The 20,550-nt window shown below is 35.2% G+C and overlaps 1 protein-coding gene and 2 non-coding genes across 4 annotated transcripts; 1 reads left to right on the forward strand and 2 right to left on the reverse strand.

The window, feature by feature from the left end:
• Nucleotides 1-3,706: 3,706 nt before the first annotated feature.
• Nucleotides 3,707-3,788, reverse strand: TRNAS-AGA (transfer RNA serine (anticodon AGA)). Its single transcript has one exon. It is a non-coding gene; the product is annotated as a tRNA-Ser (tRNA).
• A 93-nt stretch (nt 3,789-3,881) lies between these two features.
• On the forward strand, nt 3,882-7,277 carry LOC136218942 (uncharacterized). Of its 2 annotated transcripts, none has more exons than XM_066006122.1 (3): nt 3,882-4,083; nt 4,191-4,300; nt 6,874-7,277. In XM_066006122.1, the coding sequence occupies exons 1-3, from the start codon at nt 3,914-3,916 to the stop codon at nt 6,903-6,905; spliced, it is 312 nt and encodes a 103-aa protein (XP_065862194.1). In that variant the 5' UTR covers nt 3,882-3,913; the 3' UTR covers nt 6,906-7,277. The 2 variants fall into 2 exon arrangements, with proteins under 2 accessions (XP_065862194.1, XP_065862195.1); XM_066006123.1 differs by having other exon boundaries at nt 4,197-4,300.
• A 3,438-nt stretch (nt 7,278-10,715) lies between these two features.
• TRNAS-AGA (transfer RNA serine (anticodon AGA)) lies at nt 10,716-10,797 on the reverse strand. Its single transcript has one exon. It is a non-coding gene; the product is annotated as a tRNA-Ser (tRNA).
• Nucleotides 10,798-20,550: the final 9,753 nt, after the last annotated feature.

A 20,550-nucleotide genomic window follows, 5' to 3' on the forward strand; every position in this document is an offset into this window, starting at 1 on the left:
AGAAGTATGTTAAGCAATTCATCTTTACCCAAATCATTATGGATGCATGTTTTAAAAAACCGTTGTGTATTTATTAAATAGGGTTCCTAGTAAGGCAGTTCCAAAGACTCCTTTTGAACTGTGGATAGGAAGGAAACCCAGTTTAAGGCACCTGCATGTTTGGGGTTGCCCAGCGGAAGTAAGAGTTTATAATCCATAAGAAAAAAACTGGATTCAAGAACAATTAGTGGTTTTTTCATTGGTTATCCAGAAAAATCTAAAGGGTATAGATTCTATTGTCCTAACCATAGTACAAGAATTGTTGAAACTGGAAATGCTAGGTTCATTGAGAATGGTGAAGTCAGTGGGAGTTTGGAACCACGAAATGTGGAAATTCAAGAAGTTAGAGTGTAAGTTCCCTTGCCTGTAGCTTCCTCTTAAGTTGTTGTTCCTATACATGTTGATCATGTTAATGAATTACAAGAACAACAAATTAACGATCCAACTCCACTAAATGAAGTTTCCATGAATGAACCTATCATAAGTGAAGCACAAGAAACTACATTAAGGAGATCTGTAAGGGAAAAGAGATCTGTTATTTCTGATGATTATGTGGTTTATCTGCAAGAGACAGAATTTGATGAAGGAATCGACAATGATCCAGTTTCATTTTCACAAGCTATAAAAAGTAATAATTCTACTAAGTGGTTAGATGCCATGAACGAAGAGATGAAATCAATGGGTCACAACAAAGTTTGGGACCTTGTTGAATTGCCAGAAGGTTGTAAACGAGTTGGGTGTAGGTGGGTCTTTAAGACTAAACGTGACTCGAAAGGCAATATCGAACGTTACAAGGCTAGACTTGTTGCCAAAGATTTTACTCAAAAAGAGGGTATTGATTTTAAAGAGACTTTTTCACCTGTTTCTAGAAAAGACTCTTTTAGAATTATTATGGCATTGGTAGCTCATTATGATTTAGAGCTCCACCAAATGGATGTGAAAACCGCTTTTTTTAAATGGGAATTTAGATGAGAATGTTTATATGGTTCAACCAGAAGGATTTGTGGTTGAAGGAAAGAAAAATATGGTGTGTAAACTGAAAAGGTCAATATATGGGCTAAAACAAGCTTCCCGACAATGGTATCTTAAGTTCAATGATACCATCACATCTTTTGGATTTAAGGAAAACATTGTTGATCGATGTATATATCTGAAGATCAGTGGGAGTAAGTTTATAATTCTAGTTCTGTATGTTGATGATATCTTGCTTGCAACTAATGATCTTGGTTTATTACGTCAAACCAAAGAATTTCTCTCTAAAAGCTTTGAAATGAAAGATATGGGTGAGGCATCCTATGTGATTGGAATAGAAATATTTCATGACAGATCACAAGGATTATTGGGATTGTCTCAGAAAGCATATATTAAAAGGATTATAGAGAGATTCAAGATGGAAAAATGCTCTGCAAGTGTTGTTCCAATTCAAAAAGGAGATAAATTTAGTCTCGATCAATGTCTAAAGAATGAATTGGAACGTAGTCAAATGGAAAATATTCCTTATGCATCTATTGTTGGGAGTTTGATGTATGCACAGACTTGTACCAGGCTAGACATCAGTTTTGTTGTTAGAATGTTGAGCAGGTATCAAAGTAATCCAGGATTAGATCATTGGAAAGCTACAAAGAAAGTGTTGCGATATCTTCAAGGAACAAAAGATCATATGCTCACTTATAAAAGATCTGATCATCTTAAAGTGTTTGGATATTCAGATTCAGATTATGGAGGATGTGTGGATACTAGAAAATGCACATTTGGTTATTTGTTCCAATTAGCTGGAGGAGCAATTTCATGGAAGAGTGCAAAAGAATCAATAATTGCTACATCCACTATGGAAGCTGAGTTCGCGGCATGCTTTCAGGCCACAATTCAAGGATTATGGTTGCGGAACTTTATTTCAGGACTTGAAATTGTCAACAGTATTGCCAAGCCGTTGAAAATTTACTGTGATAATTCTGCAGCAGTCTTCTTTTCTAAAAACGACAAGTATTCGCAAGGTGCTAAACATATGGAAATTAAATACCTTGTTGTTAAAGAAGAAGTTCAGAAACAAAGAGTGTCAATAGAACACATTAGCACAAATGTTATGGTTGCGGATCCGTTGACAAAAGGATTATCCCCAGGTGTTTAGTGAACATGTTGAAAGAATGGGGATTATCAAATATCATTAATGATGATGTTATAATTATATTTTATAATATAATGTATTTGACACTCTGAGCTCATTTACATATTGTTTCTGATATAAATTTTTATATCCTGCTTCTTATGAATAGTATATATACATAAATGCATTATGGGCATTAAACAGGATATAGTCTCTAACAAAGACATTATTGCTAGACCATCATGAAAACCTTATTATAATTCATTTTGAGTATAAGATTTATATTGTGATACATGGAAGGGACTATGTCGATGAACTGACATACAACCGCTATGATCCTTATTAGTCTTATTGCTTAATAATGACTTCATGTTTTGACCAGTATGGTAATGGATTTATTTTTAATGCGCGCCTTATGTTTGTCATTAAACTGTATATATAATTTCACACGGACCAAGTGGGAGAATGTTAGATTTTCCATAATTTACATAAAGTTAGAATATGGTCCTAGTATATTATATACTTATATGGTTTGATAAAATAAAACAATAAATCCTATTGGTCAGTTCACGTAAGGGTACGATCAATCATCATGTTTGATTAACCAAAGGGTACGTTGAATCCTATTGGTTCATTAATGAAAATGTACCTTATGAATGAAGAGATACCTTGATGGAAGGTATATTTATAGAACATAATCAGAATTGGTCCTCTCTCTAACTTATCTAAAAGTCATTTTCTCTCCATCTAGAAAATCTGTAAAGTCTAAAGAGTTAAGTGAGAGAAACACAATTCTCGTGATTCCCGAAGAACTCGATTGTAATCGTCATGGATCAAGGTACGCTCTTCTGACTGTTATTAAATGTGTGTGAAAATCCTCTTATTCAAACATCTGGACAATTATGTTTGTCTAATATTATGATGAAATCTAAGATTTCTAACATGATCACCCTGGATTCTAAAGGCACGCTTTCCAAGTTCACATTTACCGCAGAACGGAAATGTAGGTTCCGAAGACCAATTAAACATTGTCACGTGTCCAGGTACATACTATTTTACCTATAAATAGCTTGAGGATCAACAGTTACAGGTACATAATTCCTAATTCACTTTTTTACTTCATTGCTCTAAAGTTAGTCTCATATTTCCTCAAATATTTATTGACTTTAGCAATTAAGAAGGGTCGCCGGAACTCTGGCCCCTTTTTCTAACGATTGTTGCTATCTCAGGTCACCGATAGTTACAAGCGAAGATTCCAGAAAGAAGGACATCCGTTATTAATATAGTTACAAATAATATTCCAAAATGTAAAAAATTGCTTCAATTTATCAATTGATTTTTTTTGAAATGTTTGATATGACAGTCAAATAACGGTCAAATTTATCTATTTAAATTTTCTAATGTATAAAATTGATTATAATTAAAATATTAAAAATAAAATTTTATTATTTCTATATTAAAAGTAAATTTACACTTTAATAAAGCAAAATTTATTCCTCAAAATAAAATGCTTCGTAATCATTCGGAAATTTATAAAAATAACAAAAAAACCTAATTACAGTACGTGAACGGCAGGATTCGAACCTGCGCGGGCAGAGCCCACATGATTTCTAGTCATGCCCGATAACCACTCCGGCACGTCCACATCGTTGTTACAAATTTACTGATTTATTTATTTTATACATATATATAAGTATGCATAATTTTGGAAACAGGGTTTATTAGAGGTTTTAGGGTTCACAGGGAAACAGCAGAAGTAAAAAAATAGAAATGGCTACTTGGGCAATTGCGGGGAGATCCACTTCTACTTTGATTCGTACAACATGGAGAACTACTACTACTACTTCAGCAAAATCATCTTCCACAAGGATTCCTCCATCAGCTTCGCCAATTCGACCCAATTTGACTCTCCGCCAATCCCCAATTTCCCCTCCTTCCTGGTAACTTTCTTTCTTTCGCATTTACTTTATCTTTCTTACAGATTTATACATGCATTTCTGTGATGTTTTTTCTTGTGTGATTAAGCTTATGCTATTTTATTCGGAAGTGAAAGGTTTGTGCGGAGACAATTGAGCTCGCTGCTGCCCCTCCATGGCGCCATTGCTTCTGCAAAACTCGTCTCCAAACTTCCCAGTGAAGTTAGCATCTCCTCCGAAGGTAATTCTTTATGCATACTTTTTATGATCATTGTCAATTCCAATTGCCGGTTGATATGGCATTTAGAAGGGGAAAAAAGACAAGCAAGTAGTTGAAGTGCCAATGTTTTTTTTTTTTTTACTTTGCAATCTCAATCTTTTCGTAGTTCCTACATTTCGATGAGGAAGAGGAATTATTTACCATTCTATTTGGTTGCCTCTACACTTGCACGCTTTGTTTATACCAAGGGTACCCAACTAAAGATCCTCTAATGCAATGTAAGACTATAAGTTGGTATGACGGAAAGAACAAAATGATAGCAGGACTGAAGAAAGTCAAGCTTAGGATTTGAATTTGGCCTATGGATGTTTGCTTGTTGAATCTGTTATGGCATTTTACGCAATAGCTCTAAAGTATAAATGTTTTAGTGCGGTTAAATTGCTTGAGAAAAGATTATAAATATCATTCCTATATTATTTGTTCATTACATATCTTTCTTTTTTTTCTAGTTGAATAGTTATATTCCACTGTGAGGTTATCTCGTACTTGAGTTGTTCTTGTTTTCGAGATCTGTCATTATTTTCTCTTTATGGTTCATTATGGCTCCTGGGTAGCAGTTTTTGTCATACAATAAGAAATCACTTTTTGAGTCTTCTGTCTTTAGAGATCTCTCTCAGAAACAAAATCATGCCTGTTACGTGTTCTTTGGATGGGGTGCATGATGGAGGGTCACTAAAGGGAGCCAATGAAAAGGTTTTGATGGGAAAGTGTTTAGCCCTTCTTAACACTCCAATTTGGAGTGTTTAACCCTTACCCTTACAAATCCATCTTCCCAAACATAGGTTTATCATTAACCCTTATTTCATAAACACTCTCAAACCTTCCTCCCAAACAAAGTATTAGTGGATTTTATTGATGTTCTTACTCAACCTAGTCACGATGTTAGCTTTTTTCATCTGATGAAATAGGAATCATCATCCCAAATGTGTGGTTTTAGGGAATCCTTCTTTATACAGAAGACACATTGTTAAGAATTCTTAAGAAGGATCTTTATAAAGTCTTCTCCTGGCTTCTGCTCGTATATTAATATACAGATTGCTGCCTTAGAATGATAAAACTTAAATGATTAGAATGTAGGTGTAGGTAATGCATTGCTATGAATGATGGATCTGGAACGCTATGAAAAAAACTACTTAACAAACAATTTAAATTCGCTTAAATTTATAGGAAAAAATCATGACTATAATGCATTGGATCTTTCTCTAGCCTAATTTGCCTCTTTAGTGGGAAAAAGAAATTAAATGCCTAGAAACTGCTACCTTATTGGACTTTCCCTTTGAAAATTGGTTACCATTGTGAGGAAATTACTATTTTCAAAATAGTCCCTTCATGAATCTGTGGAGGCCTTAACAGCTTAAACCTCCCCTCTGGGTTTTCCTGTGATCATTTTTCGATGAGAGGTGGGTTTCATATGATGGTTGACAAAGATATATTTTGCCACTTTAAGAATAAAGAAGCTGGTTTTTTTATGATTAGGAATCCAAGACAAGTGAGATTTGCTGGAGTGGATGTATTAGCTCTGTTTTGGTGTTCCAACTTGCTTTAAATTTGTTTACTTTTTTGCTATGAAGCGCCTATACAGGTACACGTACAGGTACGGCAAATGGAATTTCTAAAAAATATGAGATACGGATACGACGGGGATACGGCAAAATTTATATATATGGGATAAGGTACCAAAATATGCCTAACATTCTTAGAGAAGTACCAGTTTAGGTTCCACGTACAAAATAACACTAATATAGGCTTAGGGTTTGAAAAAGAGTATTAATTTAGGTCTCGATAATGAAATATGACACGTCATTCATATTACTCTGTTAAGTTCTGATTTCTCTCTCCACATACAATTGACGGAACTTAAGGGAGTAATATGAATGACGTGTCACATTCCGTTATTGAGGCCTAAATTGGTACTCTTTTTTAAACGTTAAGCCTACATTGGTGCTATTTTATACGTAGAGCCTAAATTGATGCTTCCCAAAAACCACGTATTTTGGTACCTTATCCCTATATATATCATTTGTAATGAAAAATTTAAAGGATACATAAATATATAAATCACATTCATAAAGTCATTATAAAACCATAAATAACATCTATAATATTAACTAATAAGTCATATAATCCTTATATTTTTAATTTGTTAATGGGTGGTGGGTTGATATTACTTTATTTAATTTGTTATATAATCCTTATATTTTTTAAGTTTTTAAAAAAAACCCCTACAATTTAATTAATTATGAAAAGTATCCCCGAAGTACCCTCGGCGTATCCCCTAACTAAAAAAGGGGATACTTCCTAGCCGTATCCCGCTAGTATCCCGCTGTGTCCCCGTCCTCAAAGTAGGATACAAGTAAGTTGACCTGCTTCATAGCTTTTTTGTTTGCATAAGCTATATAAAGCGGCATTTTCGAAGAACAGAAAACCTATATAATAGATCACAAATCTATATTGTCATTTCAATTCTGAATAGTTGAATACTATTCATATGGAGTAATCAATTAGGTATTTATGCATTCTTTCTCTTGATGCAGGTCGATTTGCTAATTATGTGAGTCCCATCTGATAGAGTGTGCTTGCAATGGCGATGGCTTTTCTTTGCTATGTTTTACATGCTAATCAGTTGTCGACAGAAATTGGAAGTAGGCTTTGAGGTCATTGCTGAATGTTTTGGTAAAACTGATCTTAGCTAGTTGGGAATTATTTTGAAATTCTCCTACTCAACCTTGTGGTGCAATTAGTATTCAGTGAGGTGAAGGATTATTTTTGTTTTTGTATCTCAGTCATTTGAGTATTAAATGGGATTCAAAGCTAGTAATAATGCAAGGGAATGATTCTGATGGCAGTATCTCTATCTTATTAATATTTGCAATTTAAATGCTGTGGAATACACATGTTACTATGCCCAAATATTATTTTCTAACTCTTTTCATGAAAATTCTGTTATTGTTGGAAAGTTTTTATTGTTCAACTTCTAGTGTTATTGTTATGACTTGAGAACCTAATTAGAAAAAAGTAGAGCCATTTGGTTAAGTTTTGGTCTGATGTTCTGATGGACTTTATTGATGTTATTCCTGGTTCCTATGGTGAGACTTGAGAGTGTTATACTGGTTGTAGAGGACACGTTCTCCGAATGTGATCACTTTGTGCGTGCCTCCTTCATCCTAAACTGCTTTAGTTGTAGCTCCAATGTTGCTCAATTGTGCTATCAGTCTGCATGGTTTACCCCCAATAATGGTCTTTGCTCAAGAGTTGAAGATGTGATTTTCACCAATTCCTTCTGGACTGAGTTATACGGTTGAGTGGCACTGTGGCTTTTCTTTTCGTTAAGGGTAAAATACACTCCTGATAAGTATCAGGAATGGAATCTAATGCTAAACTTAATGCTACATCAAAATCATCAAACTTTACATTTGATTTCATTTATAGTCATTTTGTTCAAATTCCGACAATAACTGTCATGGAAAAAGCCATGCACGACGCTTAAAGTCAGTTTTTTGAACTTAGATTGAAAAATAGCTAGTTTGGCCTTGCTAGCTTCTGTATTTATTATTATTATTTATTAAAAATTTGGCTTCTGTGCTGTCTAAGTGTCTTTTCCGGTGATTGTTATTGCTGGAATTTGGGTAAAAGGACAACATGAGAAATTAAATGTAATGTAAAGTTTGATGAATTTAATGTTAAGAAATTAAGTTTTATGGTATTAGTATTGTATTCCCCGGAGGAACTTGGGTGTAATTGACCCTTTTCTTTTAGCACTTGGTTGGTGTTAAGTGGCAAAACAGACACAAGTCTTGCTCAGTGAATAAGTTATTAAAGGAGCATATGCATAATGATGCTCATTATAGTGTTAACATGAAATTTGAAGGAGCAGCTTTGAATGATAGAACAGAAGTAAAGATAGTGTTGTAAGATAATGCCCGGCTTGTGAAGTTTTGGCAGAGAATGGAGATGGGCCTTTCAGAAAATAAGAGAATTATCCACAAAGCTATCAAGTATCATTTATAGAAATGTGTGATTCATAAGTAAGGTAATTTTTTTTTTTTTAATAATGGAGGGCGAGCCTTGGCGCAACGGTAAATGTTGTTGTCGTGTGACCAAGAGGTCACGGGTTCGAGTCTTAGGAGCGGCCTACACCCTTGTGGTGGGACCCCTCCTCGGACCTCCCTCAACGGGGACGTGTAGTGTGAAGCCTAAATGATTATCTATCTAGACTATTTTTGACTTTTCCAAAATACTTTTCATATATATAACACTTAGAAATTTTTTACTCTTTCTTTTTTCTCTCTTCCATTTTACTTCGTATTTTTCGCAAAATGTGAAGCTTGCTAACCTAATGCGTTTTAAGATCATGAAATTTACTTCGGATTTTTTTACAATCTGCGAAGCCTGTGAAGGTAAATACTACTTAAAAACATGAAATTTACTTCACAATTTTCGTAATCTGCGAAGCCTGGGAAGGTAATACTACTTCGCAGAATTGCTTTTTCTTCGCATTTTTCTCAAGATGCGAAGTAAAAGTCATATTTTTTTAAGCAGTATTATCTTTGCAGGTTCGAGTCTTAGGAGCGGCCTCTTGCCAAATAAATTGGCAGGGGAAGACTTGCCCCCAGTACACCCTTGTGGTGGGACCCCTCCCCGGACCCTCGCTCAGCGGGGACGCGTAGTGCGACCGGGCCGCCCTTTTATTATCTTTGCAGGCTTCACAAATTGCGAAAAATGCGAAGTAATATATAACATTCAAATCATAACAATACGAGTGCAACAATAATTCTAACATTAAAATCATAACATTATCAAAATTTACAACAAGATTGCAACAATAATTATAACATTAAAATCATAACATTATCAAAATTTACAACAAAATTGAAACAATAATTCAAACTCTAAATCCTAAACCCTAGGAATTTACTTCCAGACTTTACAGAAACAAGAAAAATCGGTGGCTTCATACAGAATCAATGGTCTTTGAGATGATAATGGTGATTTTTATTTTATTTTCAAGAAAGAATCTAAGAAAAATTGGTAGGTTCACCCTCACTATGATTGTTGCTCTTGTATTCAATATAAACGGATCACTATGGTTGATGCTTTTGTATTCAAGATAAACGGATCATTATGATTGATGCTTTTGTATCCAACCTTTACAAAAATTAAGTAATTTTAGGGAAATAATGAAAAAAACGCTTCGCAAAGAGAGAATCTGTGAAATCTGCGAACAGGAAATCACATGAAAAGGTATGATTTTGCTTCGCAAAATGCGATTCTGCGAAAACTACGAAGAGAAAAATAAGCTGAAAAATGATGATTTTGCTTTAGAGGCTTCGCATAATTGCTTTCTGTTTAAGTACCATAATTAATTAAATTAAGTCTTTGACCATCTTAAAGATTTTCCATATAAAATTACAGATATGATAGAAATTTGAGTATATTCAGATTCATGATGAATTCAAATACCAAAAGCATAAGTAACTATATTACCACATCCAACATTCACTGCTAATACAACAAGGTGAGGCAACAGCAGTATTACCTCTTTGGACAGCCTAGTTTCCATTTCTTGCAATTTTTCAAATGCTTTCTCATCCTCATAACTCAAAGGCCGAAATAGAGAAATTGAGGGAATGTTGCGTAATGTGGCTAAGGAACCGCATGAAGTAAGACCCCAGATCACTAAGGCCGTTTGCCAAAGAAAGAACGCACTCCTTCCATCTTAAGCAAGAGCATTTTTGTTTCTAACCATCATTTATGCATATATAGTTGAGAAATTTAATTAATTTGGTACTGTTGTATTTTAAACAATTTTTCTTTTCTTTAATCAATTGATTTTAAAGAGAGAAAATTAACAAAGATGAGAGAAAAGCGAGAAAAAGAAGAACAAAAATAAGAAATTAAAGAGAGATGAGAAAGATGGTGTATTTGATATTTATTTTTTATTTTTGTGTTTGTTTGTAATAATTAGATAATAAAGAGAGTTAATTTATAAAATAAATAAATATAATGACAAAATTAACTCATTTCCTTTGACTTTTTTCATTCCGTTAGTCGATTTGATATGTGTTTGCTAGCGGAATGAACCTCAAGGTTTATTTTCGTACTTTTCTCTAAGTTTTATTTAGTCTTTTTCTTATTTCAAACGAGGTTTATTTTTGTATTTTTTCCCAAATTTTATTATTACACTTTTTTTATTTTTTTCCATGATATGTTTAAGTTGAAATACATAATTTATAATGTTAGATAGTCTTTTTCTTATTTTAATTGAAATAAAAACAATATATTGCAGCTGGAATATGTAAACGGCATCATATAGGAATGAGTTCGTATTCTTTTGTTTTATTAAAAAAAGATAATTAACCCAACTAAAACGCAAAAACGTGAACGGCAGGACTCGAACCTGCGCGGGCAGAGCCCACATGATTTCTAGTCATGCCCGATAACCACTCCGGCACGTCCACATCAACGTCAAATATTTACTAATTACGGTCTTTTATCTTTAATAAACTATTCATAATTTAGGCGGGGTTTATTAGAGGTTTTAGGGTTCATAGAAGTAAAAATAAAAATGGGTACATCGTCGGAATAGATATATAAATTGTCAAACAAAATTACTCTATGCATTATAAATTGTCACATTCAAAATAAATAAATAAAAATTTTAAAAATTTTCAAGCAAGTTTCTACGGGATAAATTTTATAAAAGAATTAGATGAGTTTCAATAGCATTTAAGATTATGTAAAATAAAATAAAGAATTTTTTGAAAACTTATCATTTTTTATCGTTTGGTACTAGAAGTATTTCGATATATTATACAAATAAACTTGTCACTTTAGTTATGACATTTTTAGTTGTTGATATGGTATAAGATGCGTTTCGGTGAACGTTTGATTCTGTGCTACTAAGTTACCTTTGAAGTCTGTCAAATCAGTGAATAAGAACGTTAGAGGTCCAAAATTGATAAATTTACATGCGTAATAGCTAGGTTCAAGTATAAGTTTATAGTGTCAAACAATAAAAATAACAAATTCGGGTGTATAATTATGTATTAAATGAGAATGCTCTAAATTCAAGAACAAAAAAAAGTTTCAAATAAAATACAAATAATATTAGGATTTGACTCTAACGTTTTAGAGAAATTGCAAATATAGTTCTAACATACGAAATAATACAAATTTAATCTGAAATATTTTCAAGCAATGTCAATTTTAATCCTAGTACATTATTGAAATTTAAAAAAACTAGTTTTACTGTTATTTAAATATCACATCAGATTTTTCAAACATCAATTATGCTTAAAATATTTAGTTTGATATTAACACAATTATAAAAAAACCTTTTAACAATATAGTATGTTACATATAAATTAATCACAAAAAAATATTATCAAAATGTCTAAAATATTTACTTTGTCAACCAAAAATTTACAAAACTAGTTCAGTTTATCGATAAATTTATTTGGAATGTCCGATGTGATGTGACAGTTAAATAACAGTCAAATTAACCTTTTCAGATTTTCGGTAAGATAGTACTAAAATTGATCTTGTTTAAAAACATTAGATTAAATTTATATTATTCGTACATTAGAGCCAAATCTGCAATTTAAAAAAATGTTAGGATCAAATTTAATCCTTATCTCAATTAAAATAATAGCAGATATGCATGAAATCGTGTTTTTTCGATTTTCTCGTGAATCGGGAATGTATTCTTTTTTTTTGGTAGAAACAAGAAAGAAAAAAACAACAAACAAAAATCACGAAAAACTAACCCGGGATTAGCCTAGGAAAGCTAACCCTCACATTATCCTCAGACAGTAAAAACCCAAGGAATTCAAGGAGAGAAGAAAAAATAGAGATGCCCACAACCCTCTCATGACCTTCACAGCCAGACGATCTGCCACCCGATTCTCCTCTCTGTAGACATGGCCAAAGTTGATAGACTCGAAGGAAGAGCAAGTCCTACGAATGGCTTTAATCAGATTCTGGCTCCCTAAACACAGAGCCCTCTTATCAGAAATCATATTAACTGCTTTGAGATTGTCAGCATCCACGAGAAACTTCTTAATCCTCATATCCTTTGCCAACCTAAGACCCGAAAGGATACCCCAAAGCTCAGCAATAAAGGAAGAGCCCAAGCCAAGGTTCTGAGTAAAACCTGACAACCAAGAACCTCCAGAATCTCTCAAAACACCGCCGACAGCGATTCTTTTGTTGTCTTTGCAAGACCCATCGGTATTCAATTTCACCACCCCTTCCCCAGGTCTTCCCCAGCCTAACAGAACAGCCGACCTTTGGATATGACCAACAACACTATCCACCTTGAAACTCTCAACAATTGTTTTAACTTTTCTGAAAAAGAAATCCTGTAAATTAAGATTGACACTAGCTTCTTCTCCAAAAACCTCTACATTCCTCCAATACCAAATTTGGTGGCAAAAAAAAAAAAAAAAAAATCACTCCATACTCGAGATCACAGCTTCCCTTCAATACCCTCCTTCAATACCCTCCTTAAATCAAGAATGTATTCTTTTAATATTTAAGCATATTTTTTATTTTTTTATTTTACTCAAAAATCAATGAAAATTTCTCATCCTAGCTTATTTAGCTCTTTTTTATACCACATTTAAAGTTCTTTTTCAAGACCGATACTTGTTTAGTTATTAAAATTATTTCTTTATCATTAATATTTCTCTTTTTATAGTTCTATTTTTTCATGTTGAAATGTTCTTCATTTTTTATTATTATTAGGGCTTAATTATAGAATTATTTGTATGAATAGTTCTCTTAATGTAAATAAGGGTAAATTACAGGACTTTTTTTTTTTTTGTCAAAAGCGTATACGTAGTATCAAACATAATGTAAAAATAAACAAATGACATAATACATCACTGGTTCCCTGAACTTGTCCAAAATAGTATATTGGTTCTCTGAACTTTGCAAGTGTCTCACCAGCTCCATAAACTTGTCCATAAAAGTAGATTAGCTCCCTGCACTTTGCAAGTGTCTCATCAACTCCCCAAACTTGCTTATTCTGTAACAACTAAATAGAAAAACCATAATGCTAACTCTTGATCCTCACTCATTCAATCTCTCAAACCTGCAACACTAACTCTTATAATAGGTTGAAAGGTAGGAGAAGCGAAAAAATTGCCTCACGAATAGATGAAGACATATTTTTAGAATTTAGGTTTCACAAGTTTTTGTATTTAGCTGTTACAAAATAAGCAAGTTTAGGGAGTTGGAGAGACACTTGCAAAGTTCATGGAGCTAATCTACTTTTATGGACAAGTTTAGAGAGCTGGTGATACGAAATAAGCAAATTTAGAGAGCTGGTGAGACACTTGCAAAGTTTAGAGAGACAATCTACTATTTTAAACAAGTTTAGGGAGCTAGTGATGTATTAGACCTAAACAAATTGATAAATCCAAAGGCTTTGTAATAAAAAGAGAGAGGTTTTAAGCACAATATCAATAAAATAGGAAGTTATTTTTATTTTACTAAGCATGTGTATTTTCTTTGAAACATTTTCAAAATACTATTTTTTCCCCAACCTTAAATTGTCAATAATATATGAGGAAATATTTGGACCCTAAGCCTATTCAGAAAGTTCAAGACTCCAAAAGAGGCCTCGTTTATCTAGAAGGCGTAGAGCTCCCAAAAAGGCCTCTTTCATCATCCAGGAACCTTATGAGGGCCTTGTTGAAACACCTTTCCACGAGATTTTGATTTGACAAAATAATCCATGATTAAGAGACAATTAAATTTAAGTGCTTTGATTTAATTGTACTAATGTGTTTGTTCAATGTTAAATATATATGTATATATCAAAAAGTAAAGACAGGACGAAGTCAGCATGATATCACGGCACAAGCTGAGTAGAGTGGAACTCAACGTAAGAAAAGACAAGTCATCTTCAGAACAGAAGCTTAAAAATCAAGAAGCTGAGTGGAACGGAACTCAGTATCAAAAGAAGAAAAGACTTCTTAAGAACTATGTCTTGCAGAACGAAGCTGACCATGGAAGCTGAGTAAAAGAGAACTCAGTATCTGAATTGGCAACAATCAAAAGAAAACGAATAACAAAGTCATGTCGAGTGATCTTCAGGACAGCACCAATGATCCGTTAGCTAAAAGACAAGTCTGACAACTGTCTGAACCAATAATAGGAACCTTGGAATTATGCATAGAAATGATTTCGAGACGCATGGGTCAAACGTCCGTTAGCTAAAAGACGAAACCTGTACAAAAAGACAAAACTGCAAGAAAAGGACAAGCCTGGCACCTGAGGAAATCAGACGACGGGATTGGCCTGCAAGCCTGAAGCTGATTAGAGCCTTGTCTCCCAAAAGAGCCGTTTTGGATTCAACGGACAAATCAAATTCAAATGATTTGATCCTCAGATTGCAACTATAAAGGGACAAGCATACCTCTTGGATCAAAGCCGAATTAAAGAAAAAACAAGAGAGAAAAATACAAGCAAAAAGCACATCAAAACAAAAAAGAGATCTTACACCAACTTTCTATCCTTGTGTAAAAGCTAGAGTGATTTTTGTAATCATCTAAAATGTTCTTCATTCGAAAAGAACAATTTGTATCAATTGTAAATTGAGAGTGTTGTGCTGAGTGTTTGGTTGTAAATACTCAGTGGTAGAGAAATCTAAGTGTTTGGTTATAGCACTTAGTAGGAGTTGAGTAGACGAATAGAGGAAGGTACTCTTGCATATTCAACTGCCTTGTAAACGGTTTGTGCTCTACCTTTAAAGAGCTCAGTATTGGATTTAAAAAGCCCGGAGGGATTCTGGGGACTGGACGTAGGCGGAGAGGCCGAACCAGGATAAGTCGTACTGAGTAATTTCTAACTCTCTCTCAATATATATATCTGTATGTGTTGCTTGTCATATTTACTCAGCATATAAAATTGCTTAAACTGACACTGAGTAAATAAGAGTGTTGAGTTGGAAGCAGACCACAACAGTGTCAATTCCCAACTCATACGTAAAGTAGTTTTAGTCAACATCTGACTAAAGCTGTCTTACACTATAATCGGCCATGCTGACCAAAGCTGAGTTGACTAACTCAAGAAAATAAATTAAGCCAGCTTAATCAATTTACGAAAAAGTTATATTAGTTCCTAACCCCCCCCCCCCCCCCTGGAACTAATCACACGGGACCAATAAGTGGTATTAGAGCTAAGTAGCTCACTATTCAAAGATTTAACAATCTTGAGCTGATCCCGATAAATGGCTGAGAATAGCACTCGTTTCCTTCCCGGGAACCAAACAACACAGATACTCCCAGAGGGATTATCAATTAGTCGGCCTCCCCTATTCTTTGGATCCAATTATACATTCTGGAAGAATAGGATGAAGAACTTTATTCAAGCCATAAATATGAGTGTCTGGCTTGCAATAGTTCAAGGCCCATATGTGCCATATAAAACTGTTGACAATGAGAAAGTTGTAGTGAAACTGAGTGGTCAGAATATGACCTTAAAAAATTACAAAACAATGCTTCGACTATCAATATGCTTCACTGTGCGTTAGATGCTGCAGAATATAATAAGATTTCAGGTTGCGAGTCAGCACAGGAGATTTGGAAAAAGCTTGAAGTAACCTACGAAGGTACAAGCAAGGTCAAGGAGTCAAAGGTGAACCAACATATGAGATTATACGAGCTGTTCGAGATGAACGACGATGAGGACATCTCCGGAATGAACGCTAGATTCACCAATATCATAAATGAGCTAAAGAGGCTCGGTAAGAACTTCACTGAAGAAGAGCAGGTGAAGAAAATCATGAGAAGCTTACCAAAGAGTTGGCAAGCTAAGAAAACTACCGTGGAGGAAGCTCAAGACTTGACCACTTATAAATATGACGAGCTGATCGGATCTCTGCTGACTCATGAGATCTCTATGAAAAAATTTGAAGCAAAAGAAAAGTCAGAAGGCAAGAAACAAAAATCACTTGTCATGAAAGCTGACTCAACCGAAGCTGACTCATCGGACGATGAGGAAATGGCCATGTTCACAAGGAAGATGAAGAAGATGTTCAGAAAAAATGAAAAGAACAACAAGAGGCCATTCAGAAGAGGCAACAGGTACAAAGCTGAGTCCAGTGACAAATACAAAAAGGACAGCTCCAAGCCTGTCACGTGCTTTGAGTGCCATCAAACTGGGCACATTAAGTCAAGCTGCCCTAATCTAAAGAAAGACAATAAGGGAAGCAAAAAGGCTATGGTGGCCACATGGAGTGACAGCGATGACTCAACATCATCTGAAGCTGATGCCACCGAGTCAGCAAACATATGCTTCATGGCCGATGACGCTGCTGACCACACTCGATCTGAGCAAGCTGACCTCTCTGAAGAATCTGAATAGGAGGAATACTCAAATGAGGTAACATATATACACTTGCTTAGAAATGAAATGATTAACGCCCTGAGTGACTTATATACACTGACTAAAAAGTGTAATAAGAAAATAAAAGCACTCAGCAAGCGGTGTGACGAGATTGAAGAGGTCAAACTTAGTGACCTTCGATATCTTCTCCAAGACAACTCAGCTTTGCATAGTAACATGGAAATTATGCACAAGTTTGTCTCGGAAGTCCAATATGATTCAAAGAAACTGAGAAAGGATATCACAAACCTTCAGAACCAAATAAAAGGTTCAAACAAGTCCCATGCTGAGTACTCAGGTACTAGTCAGCATAGACAGTTCACTCATTGTGATTGTTGTGGGAAAAGGGGGCACACAAGAGATGTGTGTTGGTATAACAAGCGGATTGTCCAATGTGACTTCTGCGGAAAGAAAGGGCATACCATTAAGGTTTGTTGGCATGCTCAGTACAATGGTGCTGACCAAAAACTGAGTCACCCAAAAAGGGTAAATCATTGTGACTTCTGTGGTAAACAAGGCCACACCATAAATATATATCGTCACAAGTTGAAACATGACATTGCACCTGCTTATGCTAACAAACGAGGACCCAAAAAGAATTGGGTACCTAAATTTGAATGATTTAAAATACAGGTGAGCCTGAGATGCGTGAAGAAGTCAAAGCTTTGGTATATTGACAGCGCATGCTCGAGGCATATGACTGGTGATGAAACTCAGTTCATCACACTTGAGCTTAAACGAGGTGGAAATGTAAGCTTTGGAGACAATAAGAAGGGCAAGATAGTAGGGTCAGGTACTATCGGAGGTAACCCCACTATTGAGTCAGTCTCCTTAGTTAAGGGTCTCAAATATAACCTATTGAGCCTAGCTCATCTTTGTGATAGCGGTAGACAGGTTATATTTGATGCTACTCAGTGTCGGATACTCGAGGGAAACAAACTGATTTTAACTGCCCCTCGTGTTGAAAATGTATATATGTTGAGTTTAGAAAAATAGTTTTCAAAAAATATATGCTTAGTGGCTAAAGAGGATAACTCCTGGCTATGGAATAGGAGACTTGGTCATGTAAGCATGGACCTCCTAGCCAAATTAGCTAGAAAGCAACTAGTTGAGGGATTGCCCAAATTGAAATTTGAAAAAGATCAATTATGTAATGCTTGTCAGCAAGGTAAACAAACGAAAAAGTCTTTTCAAACTAAAAACATTGTCTCAACCAAGAGACCATTGGAATTACTACATTTGGACCTTTTCGGACCTGTCCAGCCACTCAGCTTGGGCGGTAAGAAATTCTCCTTAGTCATTGTAGATGATTTCTCTCGGTATACTTGGATCATCTTGCTGAGTAGCAAGGATGAAACGTTTGAGATGTTCACAACATTGATTAAAAAGCTTGAAAATGATAAAGACCTAAAAGTAGCTCATATTAGAAGCGACAATGGTGGAGAATTCAAAAACCAACAGTTTGACGAATTCTGCGAAACCAGTGGTATTGACCACAATTTCTCTGCTCCTAGAACTCCTCAACAAAATGGGGTTGTTGAAAGGAAAAACAGAACAATTGTCGAAATTGCTAGGACAATGCTGAGTGAAAATAGGCTTCCAAAGTATTTCTGGGGTGAAGCTGTCCACACAGCATGCTATATACTCAATAGGGCTTTAGTTAGACCTATTCTTAAGAAAACCCCATACGAACTTTGTAAAGGATGAAAGCCCAACATTGGCTACTTTCGTGCCTTTGGGTGTAAATGTTTTATACTCAATACAAAAGATAACCTTGCAAAATTTGATGCTAAAGCTGACGAAGCGATCTTTTTAGGGTACTCAACTAACAGTAAAGCATATAGAGTATATAATAAACGAACTCAAGTTGTTGAAGAGTCTGTCCATATGGAGTTCGATGAAATTGACCCTGCAGGAAAGACAACTCAGTCCGTCGAAGATGAACCAAGCTCAGCTTCCGCTGACCAAACAGGAGCTACTGAGTCATTAGTACAAGGGCTGACCAAAGGTAAACACGAACCCGAAATTACCTTTACTGACCAATCTATTCCTGCAGATGTTGTAGAAACACCTATTCAAGACAACTCAACATTACCTAAAGAAATAAAAATCCCAAGAGGACATTCGGAGAAGTTCATTCTTGATGCCGCTAACAACAAGCTGATGACAAGAGATCAGCTTAGAAAGTATCTCAGAAATGTTGCATTCGTCTCAGTAAATGAGCCAAAGAACTTCGCTGATGCTGAGCACGATGAATATTGGATCAATGCTATGCAAGAAGAGCTTGATCAATTCACAAGAAATGAGGTATGGGATTTAGTACCAAAACCTAGGAATCAAAAGACCATAGGAACTAAGTGGGTCTTTAGAAATAAACTAGATGAGCAAGGCAACGTAGTAGAAACAAAGCCCGACTTGTAGCTCAAAGCTATAGTCAGCAAGAGGGCATTGACTACGGTGAAACCTTTGCACCCGTTGCTAGGTTAGAGGCTATACGTATATTGTGTGCATATGCTAGCTATATGAATTTTAAATTATATCAGATGGATGTTAAAAGTGCTTTTCTTAATGGCTTTATAAACGAAGAGGTATATGTTAGTCAGCCTCTAGGGTTTGAAGATCCAAAATTTCCAAACCACGTTTATAAACTCAAGAAGGCCCTGTATGGCCTAAAACAAGCTCCAAGAGCTTGGTATGAGAGGTTGACCAACTTCCTGCTGACCAGGAATTATGTTAGAGGCAAAGTTGACACAACCTTGTTCATTAAGAAAAAGGGTAAACATACCCTGCTGGCACAAATTTACGTAGACGATATAATCTTTGGTGCTACTGACGAATCCTTGTGTAAAGAATTTAGTAAACAGATGCAAACTAAGTTCGAGATGTCCATGATGGGTGAACTCAACTTCTTCCTTGGACTTCAAATCAAGCAAGGTAAGAATAGCATCTTCATTAGTCAGTCCAAATACGCCAAAGAAATGCTGAAGAAGTTTGATATGGAAGATTGTAAACCCATATCAACCCTAATGGGTACTGATACTGTCCTATGCAAAGATGAGAAAGGTAAATCTGTAGATAGCAAGCTATATCGAGGTATGATTGGCTCTCTACTTTACCTTACCGCTAGTAGATCTGATATTCAGTACTCAGTATGTTATTGTGCAAGATATCAAGCTGACCCCAGGGAATCTCACCTTATAGCTGTAAAAAGAATCTTTAGATATTTGCAGAGCTCAGTTAATGCAGGTTTATGGTATCCAACCTCAAATGACTTCACACTCATTGGATACACTGATGTTGACTATGGACGAGATAAGCTTGAACGTAAAAGTACTTCGGGAGGATGTCACTTCCTTGGAAGTTGTGTGGTATCTTGGTTCAACAAGAAGCAGTCATCAGTTGCCCTGTCTACAACTGAAGCTGAGTACGTAGCTGCTGGAAGCTGTGTTGCACAAGTCTTATGGATTAAGCAACAGCTTGAGGATTATGGAGTCAAAACGGAAACAATTGAAGTCAAATGCGATAATAAAAGCGCTATTGACCTGTCTAAAAATCCAATCCAACACAGCAGGATGAAGCATGTCAGCATAAGGCATCACTTCATTAGGGATCATGTACTCAAGGGTGAGATCAAGCTGACCTACGTTCCAACAGATGAACAGCTTGCAGATATCTTCACCAAGCCTTTGGCTCGTGAGCAATTCAACATACTAAGGGAAGCTATCGGTATGTCTAATCCTCTTCAATAAAACGATGTGCTTAATTGAATGTTGAGTGATTACCATGCTGAGTGATATGTGCTAAATTAGTAACTTCTA

The sequence above is a fragment of the Euphorbia lathyris genome, chromosome 2 (genome assembly GCF_963576675.1).
Source record: "Euphorbia lathyris chromosome 2, ddEupLath1.1, whole genome shotgun sequence".
NCBI lineage: Eukaryota > Viridiplantae > Streptophyta > Magnoliopsida > Malpighiales > Euphorbiaceae > Euphorbia > Euphorbia lathyris.

Coding starts and splice junctions, on each gene's coding strand:
- LOC136218942 (XM_066006122.1), top strand. CDS start 3,914: ATGGCTACTTGGGCAATTGCGGGGAGATCCACTTCTACTTTGATTCGT. Junction 4,084..4,190: donor CCAATTTCCCCTCCTTCCTG/GTAACTTTCTTT, acceptor TTTATTCGGAAG/TGAAAGGTTTGTGCGGAGAC. Junction 4,301..6,873: donor AGTTAGCATCTCCTCCGAAG/GTAATTCTTTAT, acceptor CTCTTGATGCAG/GTCGATTTGCTAATTATGTG.